This window comes from Nycticebus coucang, chromosome 9 (assembly GCF_027406575.1).
Source record: "Nycticebus coucang isolate mNycCou1 chromosome 9, mNycCou1.pri, whole genome shotgun sequence".
Classification (NCBI taxonomy): domain Eukaryota; kingdom Metazoa; phylum Chordata; class Mammalia; order Primates; family Lorisidae; genus Nycticebus; species Nycticebus coucang.
Window position 1 is genome coordinate 27,720,188 of NC_069788.1, and position 20,224 is coordinate 27,740,411.

The following is a 20,224-nucleotide window of genomic DNA, read 5'->3' on the forward strand; positions in this document are numbered from 1 at the left end:
CATGGAAAAAACATAAGGCAGCTGACTGAATTGGTAATATAGATGTGCAAGGATAGAAGCCAGATGAGATATTGAGAAAATCTAGTGCTAGGGATATAGTAGTGATCCCACAGAAATAAAAACATATTTTGGTAGGACAGATGGTGAGCTTGATTCTATTAAATTTGAGTGAAAGCACAAGTTGATACTGCAGGGAGTAATTTGAGATGCAAGACTGGGTTTTAAGAAGGAAGTTAATATTAGAGAATAGTCAAGGATAACTCCAATGCTTTTGGCCCAAGCAACTGGAAAGATGGAATTACTACCAAATTAATATGTAGTGGCTCACACCTATAATTGTAGCATTTTGGGAGGCTAAGGCAGGAAGATCACTTGAGCCCAGGAGTTCAAGACTAGACTGAGTAACTAGCAGAACTCTCATCTCTACAAAAAATTTAGAAAATTATCTGGCATGGTAATGCACACCTGTAATCCTAGCTACTTGGGAAGCTGAGGAGGAAGATTACTTGAGCCCAGGAGCTCCAGGCTGTAGCAAGCTATGATTGGGTCACTGTACTATAGCCTGCATGACAAAACAAAACTCTCTCTCTAAAAAAATCAAAGATTAAATTAAATTTTAAAAAATCAAATTGATAAGAGGAAGACTTCCATTAAGCAATTTTGGGGGACAAAATTAGGAATTCAATTTAAGACATGTTTAGTTTGAAATATTAGACATTTAAGAGAAGATGTCAAACAGAAAATTATATACACATATGTTTAGAGGACAACTCATTCCACAAAGAGGACATTTCAAGTCATGTATCTGGACAATTCACGAAGGGAGTAAGAGGAGAACTACAGAGAAGAGAACCAAAGAATGAGTCCAGGACCACAGCTATGTTCCTAAATTATCAGTTTACTAACACTGGAGGGCATGAAGATACCTATGGCCACAAGAACTTGGCCTTAGAATGGGAAACAGGGAGGGTGTGTGTGTGTGTGTGTGTGTGTGTGTGTGTGTGTGTGTGTGTGTGTTTGTGGGGATACATACATATATTTTAAATGTTCAAATAGCCATACTTTTTGTATTCTGGTTTTTAAAAATCCAAATGATTATTTAATAATTAAATCATTTATTTAAAAACCTTCTAGATGATGCTATATGATCACTACAGATTAATCCTAATTTCCTATCTTTATACATTTATAGAAGTAAGTTGTGACCATATGGCCATTTTGTAAAATCCAAAAAATCCCTTTGAATTGAATTTAACAGACATCTACAGAACATTTCATCCTAACAAAACTGATTACACATTCTCATCAGCCCATGGAACATACTCTAAAATTGATCACATCTAGGGTCACAAGTCTGACCTTGGCAAATTTAAAAGAATAGAAATTCTTCCTTGCATCTTCTTGGACCATCATGAATAAAAGTTGAACTCAGTAACAACAGGAATCTGCATACTCATACAAAAACATGGAAACTAAATAACCTCATGCTGAATGATAGCTGGGTCATAGATGAGATTAAGAAGGAAATTACCAAATTTTTGGAACAAAACGACAATGAAGACATGAATAAATCAAAAAGTTGGTTTTTTGAAAAGGTCAATAACATAGATAAATCTTTGGCTAACCTAACCAGGAAAAAAAAGAGCAAAATCTCTAATTTCATCAATCAGAAATGGTAAAGACAAAATAACAACAGACTCCTCAGAAAGTCAAAAAATCTTTAATGAATATTACAAGAAACTCTATTCTCAGAAATATGAAAATCTGAAGGAAATAGACCAATACTTGGAAACATGCCACCTTCCTAGACTTACCCAGAAAGAATTAGAAATGATGAACAGGGGCCGCGCCTGTGGCTCAGTGAGTAGGGCGCCAGCCCCATATGCCGAGGGTGGCGGGTTCAAACCCAGCCCCAGCCAAACTGCAACCAAAAAATAGCCGGGCGTTGTGGCGGGCGCCTGTAGTCCCAGCTGCTCGGGAGGCTGAGGCAAGAGAATCGCGTAAGCCCAAGAGTTAAGAGGTTGCTGTGAGCCGTGTGATGCCACGGCACTCTACCCGAGGGTGGTACAGTGAGACTCTGTCTCTAAAAAAAAAAAAAAAAAAAAAAAGAATGATGAACAGACCTCTATCAAGTACTGAAATAGCATCAACTATACGAAATCTCCCAAAAAAGAAGAGTCCAGGATCAGATGGCTTCACATCAGAATTCTACCAAACCTTTAAAGAGGAACTAGTACCTATATTACATAACCTTTTCCAAAGCATAGAAAAAGAAAAAATACTTCCCAATACATTCTATGAAGCAAATATCACCTTGATCCCCAAACCAGGAAAAGACCCAACAAGAAAAGAAAATTAAACACCAATATCACTAATGAATATTGATGCAAAAATATTCAAGAGGATCCTAGCAAACAGAATCCAGCAACACATCAAACAAATTATACACCATGACCAAGTGGGTTTTATCCCAGGATCTCAAGGCTGGTTCAATATATGTAAATCTATAAATATAATTAATCACATAAACAAATTGAAAAACAAAGACCATATGATTGTCTCAACTGATGCAGAAAAAGCTTTTGATAATATCCAGCATCCTTTTGTGATCAGAACACTTAAGAAAATTGGTATAGAAGGGATATTTCTTAAACTGATAGAGGCCATCTACAGCAAACCACAGCCAATATCGTATTGAATGGAGTTAAATTGAAATCATTTCCACTCAGATCAGGAACCAGGCAAGGTTACCCATTGTCTCCACTGCTTTTTATCATTGTAATGGAAGACTTAACCATCACAATTAGGCAAGAAAAGGCAATCAAGGGTATCCACACAGGTGAGAAGAGATCAAACTTTCACTCTTCACAGATGATATGATTGTGTATCTCTAAAACACCAGGGATTCTACTATAAAACTCTTAGAAGTGATCAAGAAATACAGCAGCGTCTCTGGTTATAAAATCAACACTCATAAATCTGTAGCCTTTATATATACCAACAATAGTCATGCTGAAAAACCAGTCAAGAACTCTATTCACAGGAGTGCCAAAGAAGATGAAATATTTGGGAGTTTACCTAACAAAGGACGTGAAAGATCTCTATAAAGAGAACTACGAAACTCTAAGAAAAGTAATAGCTGAAGACGTTAACAAATGGAATAACATACCATGCTCATGCTAGGAAGAATCAACATTGTTAAAATGTCCATACTACCCAAAGCAATATACAATTTTAATGCAATCCCTATTAAAGCTCCACTGTCATACTTTAAAGATCTTGAAAAAATAATACATCGTTTTCTATGGAATCAGAAAAAAACCTCGAATAGCCAAGACATCACTCAGAAATAAAAACAAATCAGGAGGAATCACACTACCAGACCTCAGACTATACTATAAATCGACAGTGATCAAAACAGCATGGTACTGGCACAAAAACAGAGAGGTAGATGTATGGAACAGAATAGAGAATCAAGAGATGAACCCAGCTACTTACTGTTATTTGATCTTTGACAAACCAATTAAAAACATTCAGAGGGGAAAAGATAACCTATTTAAGAAATGGTGCTGGGTAAACTGCCTGGCGACCTGTAGAAGACTGAAACTGGACCCACACCTTTCACCATTAACTAAGATAGACTCTCACTGGATTAAAGATTTAAACTTGAGACATGAAACTATAAAAATAGTAGAAGAAAGTGCAGGGAAAACACTTGAAGAAATCAGTCTGGGAAAATATTTTATGAGGAGGACCCTCCCCAGCCACCCTTCACCCCCCCACCCCCCAACCCCACCCAGGTCATTGAAGCAACACCAAAAATACACTACTGGGACTTTATCAAACTAAAAACCTTCTGCACAGCCAAGAGCACAGTTAAGTAAAGCAAGCAGACAGCCCCTAGAACAGGAGAAGATATTTGCAGGTTATGTCTCTGACAAAGGTTTAATAACCAGAATTCACAGAGAACTCAAACTTATTAGCAAGAAAAGAACAAGGGATCCCATCGCAGGCTGGGCAAGGGACTTGAAGAGAAACTTCTCTGAAGAAGACAGGCGCACAGCCTACAGACATATGAAAAAATGCTCATCATCCTTAATCATCAGAGAAATGCAAATCAAAACTTCTTTGAGATATCATCTAACTTCAGTAAGATTAGCCCATATCACAAAATCCCAAGACCAGAGATGTTGGTGTGGATGTGGAGAAAAGGGAACACTTCTACACTGCTGGTGGAAATGCAAACTAATATGTTCCTTTTTGAAAGATGTTTGGAGATCACTTAGGGATCTAAAAATAGACCTGCCATTTGATCCTACAATTCCTCTATTAGGTATCTATCCAGAAGACCAAAAATCACATTATAACAAAGATATTTGTACCAGAATACTTATTGCTGCCCAATTCATAATTGCTAAGTCATGGAAGAAGCCCAAGTGCCCATCGACCCACGAATGGATCAATAAATTGTGGTATATGTACACCACGGAATATTATGTAGCCTTAATGAAAGATGGAGACTTTACCTCTTTTATGTTTATATGGATGGAGCTAGAACATATTCTTCTTAGCAAAGTATCTCAACAATGAAATAAAAAGTATCCAATGTACTCAGCCCTACTATGAAACCAATTTATAGCTTTCATATGAAAGCCATAACCCAATTATAGCCCAAGAAGGGGAAAGGAGAGAGGGAGGGAATGCGGGGGGGAGGATGGGTGGAGGGAGAGTACCTGGTGAGACCACACCTATGGTGCATCTTACAAGGGTACATGTGAAATTTACTAAATGTAGAATATAAATATCTTAGCACAATAACTAAGAAAATGCTGTGAAGGCTATGTAACCAGTTTGTTGAAAATATTTCAAGTTGTACATAAAACCAGCACATTGTACTCCATGATTGCATTGATGTACACAGCTACAATTTAATAAAAAAAAAAAAATCCCTTTGAAGCAAAGAAAGACTAAATAATGTGCATTTCAGTTCTTGCTCTATATGCCTTTTAGTATATTCATATTATGTAAGAAGTATAATGTATATATGGCATATTGGGTAAGGAGTAGGGCGCCAGCCCCATATGCTGGAGATGGCGGGTTCAAACCCAGCCCTGGCCAAAAAAAAAATAATAATAATAATAATAATAAAGAAACTGACTATTCAATTAACTTGGGTACTAAATTCCCAAGTTCTCTGATTATTTGGGAGCTTCTGAAATAAACAGCAAATGGTAAAAATTCACCTATTAACCCAACTTCTAGAAGTTTTTTGTCTGCACACTCATTTCTCATCATTTAATATGTGTGAATTTGTCCTATAAAGTACTTGGGCTTCCTTGGTATATGAACTACCTGTATGCTAAAATAATACATTTTCAACATGTAATTCATGTTACAGAGAGCCACACTAGTATATGAGGTCTCAGGTAAACAATACTCTAACTTACCAAAATACTTATTTATATTACTCAAAATGGTATTTACCTATTTACTTATTAAGAATAGTTGTAAGAGTTCTATGGTTCTCTAACAAAGAATGACTGGGAATGTAGTTAATAAGGAAAAGCTCTTTAGCAAGTAGTTGGGATAACATCAGCTTTCCCAGATAGAATAAGAACTTGATGTATTAAGGACAGAAAAAATAACATGTAGATGCTGTTTAAAGTGTTTTTTTTTTTTTTCATGGAATTTTATAGCAGGCCGAGCTCTTCATGTAAGCTTCAGAGTTTATATATGAGGAAACTAGAGATTGTGATTCTAGAAATAAGGCCACTCACATAGCAAAAGCATAAGGTTATGTAATATCACACCTGAAATGTTCCTTGAAAAACAAATACTTATTGGTAATTTGTCTGTCTTCTTGGGAGAAGGTTCTGTTCATGTCTCACACTCAATAGTTAATGGGGTTGTTTGGTCTTTTCTTATTGATTTGCTTGAGTTCTTTGTAGATTCTAGTTACTAGACCTTTGTCAGATCCATAATATGCAAAGACAGATGCATGGCCAACACACACATGAAAAAATACTTATAGTCCTGAATCATCAGAGAAATGTCAATCAAAACCACTTTGAGATATCACCTAACCCCTGTGAGAATAGCTCATATCACGAAGTCCCAAAGCTGCAGACGCTGGCAAGGATACAGACAGACAGAAGGGAACACTTATACACTGTTGGTAGGATTGCAAACTAATACAGCCTTTTTGGTAAGAAGTATGGAGAATCCTCCAAGAGCTAAAAGTAGACCTCCCATTTGATCCTGCAATTCCATTACTAGGCATCTACCTAGAAGAAAAAATATCTTACCATAAGGACATTTGCACTGTTTATTACAGCTCAATTCACAACTGCCAAGATGTGGAAACAATCCAAGTGCTCACCAACTCCTAAATGGATAAATAAACTAGAGTGTCGTATACCATGAGATACTACTCAGCCATAAAGAAAGATGGAGACTTTACATCTTTATATTTACCTGGATGGATTTGGAGAGGAACATCCTCCTACGTAAAGAATCACACAAGAATGGAAAAGCAAGCATCCAATGTACTCATACTAATATGAAACTAGTAGATAAACAACTACACATGAGAGAAAAACACACATTCAAGAAGGGGGGAGGAAAGGAGAAGGAAGTTCAGTAAACTATCACCTGTCAGGTACAATGTAGGGGTACAGGGCACATCTCCTGGGTGAAGGACTCAACTACAACTTGGACTTTACCTTATAAACACAAACAACATAGCCTAATCATATGTACCATTATATTAACCCCCCCCCCAAAAAAAAGAAGGAGGAGGAAAGAAAGAAAGAAAAGAAAAGACGAAAACTTAAGGAAACAGCCTAGAGAAAAATAACAATATATGGACTCATAGTTTTAAAAAAAATTACATTTTTCATTTTAAAGAGAGTGAAGATTTGTCATCATTACAGAATATAATACTTCCAAAAAGCACAAAACACAGAGCAGGTAGATATAGAGCAGTATAAACTTAAGAATTCAGAATTAACTCAGCTTTTCTTCAACTGTATTTGGAAAATATTCCAGTGAAGTCTACAGGGAATTACTTTATGTAATCGGCTTCCTGACTAATGAAAGCCTCTTTTAAGCCCAAGCTCAGCTGTCTATGAATAAGGGTTGAGGCATCTGAACAATTTTCTTCTCAGAGCACTCTGGGAATCCTGTGGTTTATTGTTAACTTTTCTGCAAGCAGTTGGCTTTCAGACACTTGAATTCAAGGGGTACCCTAAAATCCCAGATGATACCTTTTTGTCAAAAGCCACATGTGCAGGAATAAAGTCTGCAGGTGGGGCTTGCTTAGGTTGCCCGTAAGTTAGAATTGGTGCTTTGTTAGCCAACTCATCCAGGTCAGCTTGGGACAGCTGGTTGACCTGGAGCCGGTCCCCACCTATCCCAACTGTTGGACGTCGAGCAATGGCATAGCCATTCCGGTAGCCCAGTGTCTGGCTTCTATGGAAGGCTGTTTTCTGAGGAAGAAAATAAATGTGTCATTAGAACATTATATAAATTTTTGTTTAAAAATATGACTTAAACCTTCACTTATAAACATCACAAAACTTAAAAAGTTTACCTACATTAAAAGGTTCTAGGGCGGCGCCTGTGGCTCAGTCAGTAAGGCGCCGGCCCCACATGCCGAGGGTGGCGGGTTCAAACCCAGCCCCGGCCAAACTGCAACCAAAAAAATAGCCGGGCGTTGTGGCGGGCGCCTGTAGTCCCAGCTACTTGGGAGGCTGAGGCAAGAGAATCGCTTAAGCCCAGGAGTTGGAGGTTGCTGTGAGCTGTGTGAGGCCACGGCACTCTACCGAGGGCCATAAAGTAAGACTCTGTCTCTACAAAAAAAAAAAAAAGGTTCTATATTTTTTTAAAAAGGTTCTATATTTTAAGCTAGAACAGTTGGATAGGATCAAGAAGAGACGTTCCTACCTGAGCTTAAAATAAAATTTAAAGCCTTGTTCTGCAATGCCCAATTAAACTACAGGTTCACCTTACATGAGAGACTAAAATAATAACTCATGTATACTCTTAATTTTTCACTAGTCTTCCCAAGTTTTTCTTCTCATCTGGTGGTTTTAAAGCTATAAAACCTAGAAGATCTAGTTCTGTGAAATTTATATTTATGTGCAACTCATTTATTTTTATCTGCCCTTCTTATTACAGTGACACTGATACCTTCATACAGCTCTTTGGAAAGCAGCTGACCATATAAATTCTTGAACTTAATAATTCCATCCCTGATCATTTATTTTAAGGATATGAGCCAAATTTACGGGCATATAATATATGCCTGAAGCTGCCCATTACAATGGTAAATATTGGAAACCATCTAAAAGACAAACATATGAAGATGTGAGTAAATAATAGAAAATTCACTCAATGGACCATTATGTGGCCATTAAAATACTTGTTTTAAAAATGATGTAGCAACCTAGAAAAACATTTTGTGATCTATAAGGCCAAAGAACAACAGATAAAATTATATGTATACTATAATTATAAGCATGAAAATCTGTGCACGAAAAGAGACTGGATTTGGCAGTCTTTATAAATATATATAAAGACTTTATATATACTTTATATTGTACTTCATATTTCTGAATTATGTTTATTTTTATGCTTTTTTCTGGTAATTAGAAAAAAAATAAAAGATTCCATTTTAAAGAGTAGAAAGGCAAATTAGGTTATGTTGTATATTTGATGGTTTTCCTTTTTCTGTTATTGGTCAGGTTACTTTCAAAATTTTATATATAATATTCAATTACAGATAATTATATATATAATGTAAGATTAATCATAAAATGCTTTTATGAAAAATAAAACTTGTCTAATTCTAATTTCTTTGAATTTCAGCCTACCATCTTTCAAGGTTTGTGCTAACACAAAAGGGATGATAGAATAAACTTCTTTTGCTAAAATACTTATGAACTGCAGCCTTCCCGCCCCCCAGAGGCTCACTCATTCTGTTGCCCCAGGCTGGTGTGCCCTGTCATCAGTCTAGCTCACAGCTACCTCAAACTCCTGGGTTCAAATGATCTGCCTGTCTCTGCCTCCCCAGTAACTGGGATTTACAGGCATCCACCACAATTCATGGCTAATTTTTCCATTTTTAGTAAAGATGGGATCTTGCCCTTGCTCAGGCTAGTCTCCAACTCCTGAGCTCAAGGGATCCTCTGTTCGTGGCCTCCCAGAGTTCTAGGATTACAGGCATGAGCCACCACACAGACTTATTTTTAAGGGTTATGTATTAAAGGTTACAAGTCAGTGACAGGAACTGCTCCAGTTACATGACATAGAACAAAATGGGCTGAATTGACGTCCTCATTAGATAACTTGTCTAACTTCAAGGTCCTTTTTTTTCTACTCTAAAGACAGAAGCAACATCATTGATTTCAGTTTGCTTTTCCACTTTTAATAATGTCTGTACCATCACTTGCCATGACTCATATGCACCCCAGGCAAATCAACCTCAGGCCTCTGGAGTGCTCTTATTCGCTATGGTTTATCTTCTCATTGCCTTTAGAGTTACCTATATCTTCAGTGTTGAAGATACCATGACAATGTTTTTCACACTCCAAATAAGGCAAATTGGTTGATGCTTGGCCAGAGTCCTTAAAATGTGAAATATGTCCAATGCACAGCTCATCTTACTTGTAGTACAGGAATATACATCTTTAGAGTCTGGTACTTTTATTCACATCTCTGTAATTCCCGAAACCAACTTAACCCTGCCTACAGTGTAGACTGACACCAAATGCTTAAGCTTCCTCTATGGGGCAGGAAAATGGCTATAACATTTTCTAAATTACATAAACCTGAAAAGTCCACTGAAATTAAGATACAACTCTATGATGTTGTATCTTAATGCAGGAATAATTATGAAGAGATTCAGAATCCAAATTCTCTCAGGAAAATAAACTGACTAAATATTTTATCTTTAGGAACATGCTCATCTGTGTAATCAGTCTACTGAATCTCATTATTGATTTCCCAGAATATATATTTCAGTGACCCTGTTAATATTAAAACAAATACTCAATAATTTTAAGAACTAAACTATGTCGGGAGAAAAAAAAGAACCTCAGCTGTTGTTGCTTCTTTAACATTGTCTAGAAAATGCGCCTAAAAGCAAAGCTGAGAGAAACAGCAAAATAAAATCTATACAAGAATCATTTACTAAAATATTAGAATAAAAAGACTAAGGCTAGGGGAAGAGAAAACAGCAACTACATTGTGGTTGAGGGACCTGAAATGGAATATCTCCTATAAAACAGGGAAAGATGGTTAGAGAGAAAGATGGGCAAGCTTCACAGAGAACTCACAAAAGCGTTAAGAAACAAAACAAAACAAAAACTCCAAGAATGGGGAGAGGGTGTCCCTAAACTATAGAAAAGGCAGAAGTGGAGAGGAAAGGGATGGGGTGGGCAGAAGTATAAAGAAGGGAAGAGACTTCGGGAAAGGACCTGGTGGGAAGAAGAGACATGCATACACACAAGACCTGAAATGGAGGTGGGAGTGGGAGAGACGACCGAGTCCAGGATTCTGAAGGAGGAGGCGGGGCGAGAATAAAGGACACCGGGAACGTGCGTAGGAGGCGGTTGTGGGAATGAGGATGAAGGTGGAGAGAGCCTAGAGTGATTAAGGATGGAGCTGGGCAGGCAGGGCACGACGTGGGGGAACCTGCTAGGAAAAGGGCCTACCGTGCCTGGGAATCGAGTAGGGGAAAGAGAGCAAGGAGGAGGAGGGGGTTGGAGGAGCAAGTGAGAAAGCGGTGCCGTTCGGGGGATGAAAACGAAGGTTGAGTGGACGAATTAACCAGAGGAACCACATGGAGGGTAAAGGATGGGGGAAGGGATGAGGCTGGCTGGGAAAGGACCATAAAAATTCGGCAGAGAAAAAAGAATTGGGGCAGAGACGAGGACGGGACTAAAGGGAGAGAGGACAGACTTGAGAGGAGAAACAAGGTTTTCTGATTCGCCAGCCCTCGGGGTGAGGAGCCGGAGGTGGGGACAAGGTGGAGTTGGGCAAATAAATCCTCACCGTGGAGTCCTTAAAGGACGTGCCCGGGAGAAAAGGCAGGCCATGCACAGGGTTGGACACCATCGCAGCCGGTACCGCCGCCGCCCGCACGGTCCGGCTGCGTCCTCTCCGGTTGCCTTGGCAACAAGCCTCTCGCCGGGGCCCCAGTCTCCATGGTAACATCAAACATCCCAGGAGCCGGCTAAGGGAGGGCGAGGCCCGAGGCGCAGACGGGACAGGTCTGCGCGTGCGCCGTCCGCGGGACTCCATACTCTCGCGGTAAGGTGGTCGCGGCCACCGGGCGCGGTTAGTGGGTGTTGTGGGATGACCCCGCCCCTTACGCTTCGCCCCGCCCCTTTCCACTCCCAGAGGAGGAGACGAGGGATCCTTCAGTGAGACAGGGAAAGGGGGTGCATAAGGAGGCGGTATTTCTCCGGGCGATGACTCGGGTCTGAGCCAGCCCTTAGATGGGTTGCGTAGGGTGGGATGTACCTTCTTCTTTCCCTCCACCCCAGTCATCGCCGTCCTCACTGAGCTCGGGCACTGTTCTCCCAGCTCTGTCCTTGAAGTGTAAATGGTTGATCCGGAAGAAAGTGTCGCGACCCCAGTTGCAGATTATTCATGATTACATTTATGTTGCTCTGGGATGGTCAGTGAGCTAATGTAACGGTCTCGTTTCTGATCCTCCCACTGCAACGTTTCCTCATCCCTGTCTGCTTTCAGCTTCCTTTATTCTACCAACACCCTCTCAATTCTTGTAGGCTGGGCCTTGAGAATTTGCTGACTGAGAGCTGGAGGCTGCTTGTCTCGGTATCTCGTTTATACGTGTACATACCTGTAGCTGCGATGAAACGATTAGAACCGCAAAGGGAAACAAGGCTGCTTTAAAGAGAAAGACTAAATCATAAGAAGCAAAAACTGTAAGTGGGGTGGAACATTGTCGACAGAATTTTTACCTTTGGTGCTTTTTACAAAAGTCTTTTCAATTATTTTTTTTCTTCAAAGAAACATTTCTTCAAAGAAACTTCCTATTCCTGAAACATTTTCATTGCTGAAACCCGTCAGCGCTAAGGAGCTTAGACATAAAAACAAAAAGCAAACAAAACCCAGGTCTCTGGAGATTTGGATTTATTAGGGCTGCAGTGGGGGCCAGGAATCTGATTTTTGTAACAGGTGTTTCTGACAATCCAGCCTAGGAACCTGATAGAGTAGTAAGCCTGACACAGAAGGCATGGTTCAGTGTCATGGGTGGTTTACTGCCAGCACAGACAGCAGCTTTACTTTTAGTGCTGCTTGTCAGAGCAAATCCTCTTGTTGGGTTTCACTAATTGGCCTGAATGCACTAAGTGGCACCTGGAGCAGTTACTGATGCCTGTCGACCACACCTTCCCTAAAGAGTTCTGTTTCCTTGTCACTCTCTCTTTTTTTTACTTTTAAAAACGTAAAAGTTTCTTTTCATTGTCTGTCGGTACTTTAATACAGCAGTTTAATGCACTAAAAAAACTTCAGTGAAGTTATTAGCATTGTTTAAGTTGTTGAAAACTTTAAAAGTACATGACCCTTGCATTATTATACCTAAGCCACCAACCTAGGATGGAAGCAAGTCACTGGGAGAATATGTCCTGCTGGCAACTTCAACCTTCCATAGAGAAGGAAGGTTCCTCTCCCACTTCTCTCTACCACTGATGCTGATTATCCAGAATCACTGATAACTATAATTCTCACCAACTCTTTAGGTTAACCTTAAACTCTTACAAGTACTAGGATCCCTCCCTCCTTCCCTACTCTCTTAGTAATAAAAGTAAATCCCATGGCATTAGGACACACTGCAAAGCCTACATTGACTAACTGCATAGTTACACTTATATCTGTATTTCCTGGGTTGGGTAGGGAAGGAGCTTGTGAGGCTGGAAAGGGTGAGTCATTCCTAAGCTGATTGTCCATTGTGGCATCTGTTTCTATTTGAGGAGTGCCCTCTACTCAGATGCTTTTTCTTTCCCAGAAGAACACCCTAGTTAAATGGTTAGGAGTGTGTTTTAACTACTTTGGAGCCCAGAAATGCACGGTGAAGAAAACTTCGGTTGGTCTATGACCTCCTAAATATACTATCATCTCCAAGGAGGGGCAGTCTGGTAGTGTTGCATCAGTGCTAAAAAGCATAAGGACAGGTATGTGAAGAAGGAGAAAAAAAACAAAGATAGGACTTTAGAAAACTGCCTGGACCCTTAGAAGGTTTGGTATGATTAAGGGTTTACATCTCATTTTGACCACTCAGCATGTATTTCCCTTTAGTTTGTACCCACGATTTCCAACTTTGTGGAATGTATACAGGAGAGGGCAGGAACCTGATTATCTTTGGCAGCAAAAAAGTGCCATGATTGAAAGGCTATTGCATAAATCCTGGATTCAAAAGACCACAGAAATATTGCATGATATTTGGCAGGTGTTTCAGAGCTTAGGGAATGGAAAAAAATGGAAAGGTCAGACTTCTAGCAGCCAAGCCCAAAACAAGGCCTCATGGATTGGATGACGTCTCTCAGGGAGACTGATGGGAGATGTCCTGATGAGACAGATCACGAACTGTCACCTAAAATAAATGTCTCCCCTTTAAGCATTTTGCCCACAGCTGGCTTCACCCAGACTTTGTTTTAAATACTATGATATTCTTACTCTTCAGTACCTGAATTCAGGGGATGAAAAATACCAAACAGCTGTCTGTGTTCCATTGTTTCTGCAGTGATTTTTGGTGTTCTACTTCCCTCTGCTGGAGAAAATTGTTACAGCAAGACTTCGGGGCCCAAGGCGGGAAACCCCAAACAAGGAATTACACACCGGCAGGTTTTGCAAATACTGGTGGGTGGTAAGTGTGTGAATACAAGGATACGTTGGGCAGAGGTGTGTCCCTCAGTCAGAGTGCTCTCCAGCATTCATTTCCATCATCCCATGGTCTCTGGAATCTCTTATATAAAGAGCAGGCCCCGTCAACAATACTGATCTCTACAAAGTATGGCAAAAGGAGAAACATCCAGTGATTTCCAAGAGGTTCTGGAGTGGATTTAGGAGCTGCAGGAGATTTTTATTTGACACAAAATCAAACAACTTTGGTTTACACTATTTTAATCTTTCTCTACTGCCTGCCGTTTGGAAAAACCTGTTTTTCTGATGCTTTTTCGTCCTATTTGATGGCTTAGCTGATTTGGCTAGAATTCCCTTCTCTCTTTAGAGGTCATCAAACATAGTTCACAAGATATAAACTTCATAAGAATATCTTTTTTTGCTTTTTTCATTGCCATTTTCCTAGCTCCCATCAGTGTCTGGAATCTTATAGATACTCATTAAGAGTATCTATCAAATAATTGACCAATGAATAATGGCCAAATGAATGAACAATGATTCAGAGATCTGCTGGTAAAGTATTTTTCAAACTGCCAGCAGCTCCTCATCAGTAATTCTTAAAATTAACTTAATTAATTGTGACCACAACCAGACTTAAAAAAAAAAAAAAAAGGAAGAAGTTGTCAGGATGCATCCCATGTTATATGGGTAAGAATAATACAGGGAAAATATTTTCAAGATACATATACAATCATATTGTGAGTAGGGCTATCATGGTCACAGTAAAAATGCTTAGAAAGTGATTGACACAATTTAGCTGATTCATTTTACTAATAAGAAATTCACAGACCAAAAGATGTTAAGGAACCAACTGACATACATCTTAGACTCTAACTTAATTCTCTCACAGCTAGAAATGATATCCCTCATTTAGCACAAGAGAGTTCATTGATCTTGGCGTTCTGTTTGTAAGGTATCTCTGAGATAATGAAACATCAGTGTGAACAAGTGTGCAAAGGCAAGTGTGGGAATGGCGGGGTAGTAATATTGATTACAGTTTTAGATTCCAAATGTTGACAGGATGTGATTCCATTTATTCAGGTAAGTGGCAACTTTGAAGCAAAGGGGAAATGACTTTGATACCTCCTTTCTTGTTGCACATCCCAAACCACTTTTCCTTTTCACCCTTCACATATGCAGTGTATAACAAAGTGAAACACCAGGTTCATAATAAAACACCAGGTTGGGTTCTGAGAGCCACGTTCTTGCCCTAAGTGTGTTCTGAATATTTATATGAGTTTCGATAATTTACCCAAGTATCCTACTTTTTATCTCTAGAGAAGCCTAGATCAGAGTTAATGATCATTGCTTTGGGATCATGGGATCATTTTGAAAATCCTATAAATGCTGTGTACTCTGGCTCCTCAAAATGCACATATTCACATGTACAGATTTTACTTATAATTTCACGGAGTTAATAAGTAAGCTCCAGTGGGTGTAGGAAGAGTCAGTTGAGCTCTCCCTTCTCTGAAATTTAAGAGATAAGAAGTTCATTATATAGTACACCAGAGGCAGACTGATATGGTGGTTAAGATTGTGGACTGTAGAAACTCTTTGGGACAAAAGACTCTGGTCTGCAAACAACTGAATTGCAAAGGCAGAAAAAGAGTAAGGTGGAAAGAAAACTTATAGATTAAAAGTCAACCAATTGCAACATGTGGGCCCTATTGGGAATCTGATTCAAACAAAAATACTTTAAAATAATTATGATACTTCTGAGAATCTGAATGTTAAAGAATTGTTCTTTAATTTTTTAGCCATGATAACAGCATTGGGGTTTTGCTTAAAGCGTCTTCATCTTTTAAAGATACATAAATAAGTATGTATTATGGAGAAAATGATATAATGTCTGGAACTTGCTTCGAAATAATATGGAAAGAAGCAAATGAGTGGGGATATGGAGGAAACTAGATTGAACGTGAGTTGATAATTTTGATGTGATTATCTGGGAATTCATTATATAATTTTGCCCACTTTTATATATGTTTGAGGTTTTTCATAATAAAAGTTAACTTTTTTTTTTTAAAGTATAGAGTCTAGAGCTAGGCTACAGAGGTACAAATTCTAATTCTAGTATTTACCAGCTCTGTGACCCTGTGGAAATTTCTTAATCTTTCTTTAGCTGTAAACAGGGACAATAATAATTACTGCCAATTCATAAGGTTGTTGTGAGCATTAAATGAGTTATTACGTGTCAGTATTTACAATAGTGCTTGGCACAGTAACTGCTCAATGACTGCTTGCTGTTACCATTGTCTGGGGTAGCACTCAGAATGGAAAGTTTGGAGGGTGAGTGGGGATTGAAAAACTATAGATGACTAATTCAAAACAGATTGAATTCAAAGAAGAAGGGAGGTGAGTTGGGGAAAGGTGCTGGGCATTTTAAAGACTGCAACATTTAGAAAGGTTTGGCTTGCTTTCCCACAGAGTCATGACCTTTTCCTCTTTCTTTGATTCCTCTTCTATTTTTTATCACCACTGGGATATGAGAGCAGACAGGGAATTTAAAGCCTTTGCACCCAAGTGTGAAGGTGCCGGCTGGTAAATGAGCTGGTTGTGAGGCTGAGGAGTAGAGGCAAGGACCCGGTTGGGAAGTCACCCAGGTGCAACCCAGGAGTGCCGGCTTACACGAGTAGATTCAGTTGGGAAACACATTTAACCACACTGACAATTGGCCACTCTCAACTTTTAACTCCCTACTACAGAGGTTCTTTTGTATCATACATGTGATAAGCTTCCCGTCAGTATCTCTAGTGAGACCTGCAAATCCTTCTCTCCCTTTCATAGGGGATAGGTGGGGGAAAGATGGGGTCTTTGTGTTCCATTCTCTGCCTGGACTGAGCTGAGAAACTGTGAGCCACTGGTTAGAGAAGATTGCATCAATCTAATAGTTTAAAAACTGGCATTGGCCCTGGGATGGTGTACTAATTTTCTAGGGCTATCATAACAAAGTATCACCAAACAAGTGGTTTAAGAACAACAGAACCTTTTTGTGTCCTCGTTCTGAAGTCTAGAAGTCTGAAATCAAGGTGTTGGCAGGCGGTGCTTCTTCCCCTCTCCTTCTCCCCCCACCCCGAAGCTTCTGGCTGTTACCAGCCATCCTTGGCACTTCTTAGCTTGCAGGTACATAACTCCAGTTCTCTGCCTCCAGCATCACACGTTCTCCCCTGGGTGTGTCTCTGTCTCCACTTGGCCGTCCTTCCTCTGGGTCTTCTCTTCTTATCCGACCCTAGTCATGCTGTGTTAAGTATCCACCCTACTCCCTTACGACTTCATCTACTCTGTCTCCGAATAAGGTCACCAGTTGAGATAGTGGAGATTAGAACTTCAACATATCCTTTCGGGGGACACGAACACGTAACACATGGGACTCAAGCAGTAAAAAATGAGTGAGTGGACCAGTAGGGTTTGACAACTCTTGGGGACCATAGTGAGAAAGGGCAGTGCTGCCAGCCCGTCTGGGTGTTGGGGTGCCAGTGCCTGAGGAAATCATGGAGACTGAGTGTAGGGGACGGAAGGGGGAGGACGGCAAGAAGGCCCACACCATCCCCTTAGGAAAATAAAATACCTACTCTGTTATGGGTGGAGAGAAATCCCTCCTGAGGGCCTAGAGCTCTTGCTCTGAGAGTTGTCTGGGAGCTAAGGGGAAAGGGGAGAGGAAGAGGAGCAGCGGGAAGGGCAGAGAGGGCGAACCCACAGCACTGCTCAGCACGATGTGACAAATGATAATGACAATTGCCACTAGCACTTACTGAACACAAGCTCTGCTCTGGGTGCTGTGCTAAGGTATTTTTCCCATAGTAAAGTTTGTCAGATCCCAGGGTAATTTGTTCTTGTTTAGCAAAGAAAAAACACTGGGTGGGGGCAGTGGGGGGGGCCATGTCCTGCATGTTGCCATAGAAGTCTTAAAGAAATAAGGTTAGCCTGGAATAGTGCTCAAATTCAATTTAATGAGGAATAAGATAAATTAAAAGGTCCTGAAGGTAAGCAAGGATTCACTAGAGTCATTTTATACACATTAAACAAGTGTTGAAAAATAATTTAAGGGCAGTCAGTGATTCTTAAAGTAGGTTTGAGTCCTTTAAAGTCTTCAGGTGACTACAAATGACATCTGAGATTAAGGTTTGTAATGTGACTGGGTCCATGTTGGATTCTATAGCACAAGACACGTTTAGGAATCTCATCATTGGTACCACCTCAAGAATAATACCATGAGGACTTTTGCTTGCTACGTGTCTAGAAATGAGAATTGCATGTTTAGTTTCACTTCATTTATTGTTGGGGGAGGATCTACCTCATATTTCCCTCTCATTTTAAACTTTTTCTTATGCTTCACAATTGGCAATGGGGTAATCAGGTTAAAGAATCTTCTACATTCACTTAATTTTGGTGGTTAAGAATATGGAGTCTGGATTCAAAAGGTTGGGTTTCTGTGATCTTTCATCATTTAATAGCCAGGAAGTATTGGGAAAATTCACTTTACACTTCATTTTCCTGATTTGTAAAATGGGGGAGGTAATAGTACAAACCTCACAGGGTTGCTATCAGGGTTAAACGAAAGAATCTAAGAAAACAGTTTAGCCAGCCCGGTACTTGGCCAGTAGTGAATACTAGATAATGTAAACTGTTATTATTATTTCCAGTTTGCAGACTCTTCACTGGATGTGTCATTCCATATCTTCCCAGGAATTATCCAAGAGTGCAAACTAATGTCAACAGAGTAAGGAAAATTCAAAGCCTGTCTAGGAAGTGGAGGTCGGCACTCTAAACACGCTCTGGGAGGAATGTGGGGAGAATCCTGCGAGCATGAGAGTGTGTCCATGGGAACAGTTTGCTGGGCCAGGCCCATGAATGGAATTAGTTAATGTTAACCTGGTTTTGTGCAGATGGCAGGAAACACAATTTGCCATATTTGCTAAAGGCAAGGTCATGTTTAAGTAATAATTAATACATGTAAACAGTTCACCTAAATTTCCTTGGGCAGAATTCTTCCCCAGCTTGCCTCTTCCTGAAGTCATAAAAGCAGAAGTCCTTACAAGGCCCAGCTTCTGTCCTCATCTCCCACTCTCCTCCTCCTCCCTGTTCACATGCTCTGGCCTCGGGGCCCTGGCTCTTTTCTTTCTGCCTGGGAGAGAAACACAGCTGCCTCCCTCACCTCTCTTTCAGGGTTTTTCCCCAAGTCTGTTTAAAAATCGCACACTCACCCACCCCTCCAGGCTATCCTTCTCCCTCGCTCTCTCTTTCTCCTTGGCACCGTCACCTTCTAATATACTACTGTATATCACTTATTTGATTTCTCTGTAAAGGGTGAGGAATTGCCTGTTTATTCATTACTGTGTCCTAACTACTAAGAACAGAGTTTGGTAACTGGTGCTGTTTGTGGAAAGACCGTCAGTGAATACACATACCTCCTACCCGCTCAGCAGGCCTGGCCTCGCCTCCAGGGAAGGTCTTTCTAGCATAGCATTCTGAGTCTAAGGGCTTGATTCAGGAAAGGCATTGTATCCAATTCTTTCAATACAAGAGATAATGTATCATTGGCTTGGTTTCATGAGCAAGTATCTCTGCCACAATATCATCAAATTACCTATATAATGTCACATAAGAAGGGAGTGTATGTAACTATCTTGGTATTCCTGTAAACTGAGACAAGGGCTTTTGATTTTATACTTTATGAAATTGAAAGTACCAGGTTGCTTTAAAATTTCTAGTTCAAAATTTATGGTTTTTCAGGAATCTTTATGTATACTGCTAATTTACCTTTGATCATTGACAATATTTTGACACAAGCTTATTTTCCCCTAAAAGGGATTTAATTTTAGTGATGGGCCCATGGATTATCTTTTCTTCTGCATTCTCTTTAATAACCATGTATCACTTTAAACTGAGAAATAATGAGTTCTTTGGCTTTCTACTAAGTCTATATAAATATTATAAAGCAGAGAAAGATTTTTTAAATTTCATACTCTAATCTATAACTCTTGTTAAAATTCCTGGGAAAGCCAATTGTTTGAGGAACTGATAATCCCACTGAAAGATGAAAGGGAGGGTTTGGGAATTAGTAAGAGTATCAAGACTAGAGGAGATTCTCATCCAAAGATTCAAAGGTATTTTCAAGAAATTGACTGGAGAATGGGATTTAACCTGTGGACTATGAAACTTTGGGGTTTCTGAGAAGCCTCTGTGTGCAAAGAATGCCTCAGTTGGTATCCAAGGATGTGGTGGAGAATCACTTTACCTCAAAAAGAAGTGATACAGCCCTGGCTGTGCATGAGATATTTAGAATAACAAGTTA

At 39.7% G+C, this 20,224-nt stretch overlaps 1 protein-coding gene across 3 annotated transcripts in view; it reads right to left on the reverse strand.

The window, feature by feature from the left end:
• EFHC1 (EF-hand domain containing 1) overlaps window positions 1-20,224 on the reverse strand; it is a 113,565-nt gene that overhangs the window by 47,049 nt on the left and 46,292 nt on the right. The window contains exons 1-2 of one of the 3 annotated variants that reach the window (XM_053603107.1): window positions 11,056-11,221; window positions 7,266-7,487 (exon numbers count right to left, since the gene is read on the reverse strand). The exons of 1 other annotated variant lie outside the window; for it this stretch is intronic. In XM_053603107.1, the coding sequence (XP_053459082.1) occupies window positions 7,266-7,487; window positions 11,056-11,217 (384 nt within the window). In that variant the 5' untranslated portion in view covers window positions 11,218-11,221. Of the gene's footprint in view, window positions 1-7,265; window positions 7,488-11,055; window positions 11,222-20,224 lie in introns of those variants that run through there. One more of the 3 variants, XM_053603108.1, reaches the window with a different exon arrangement.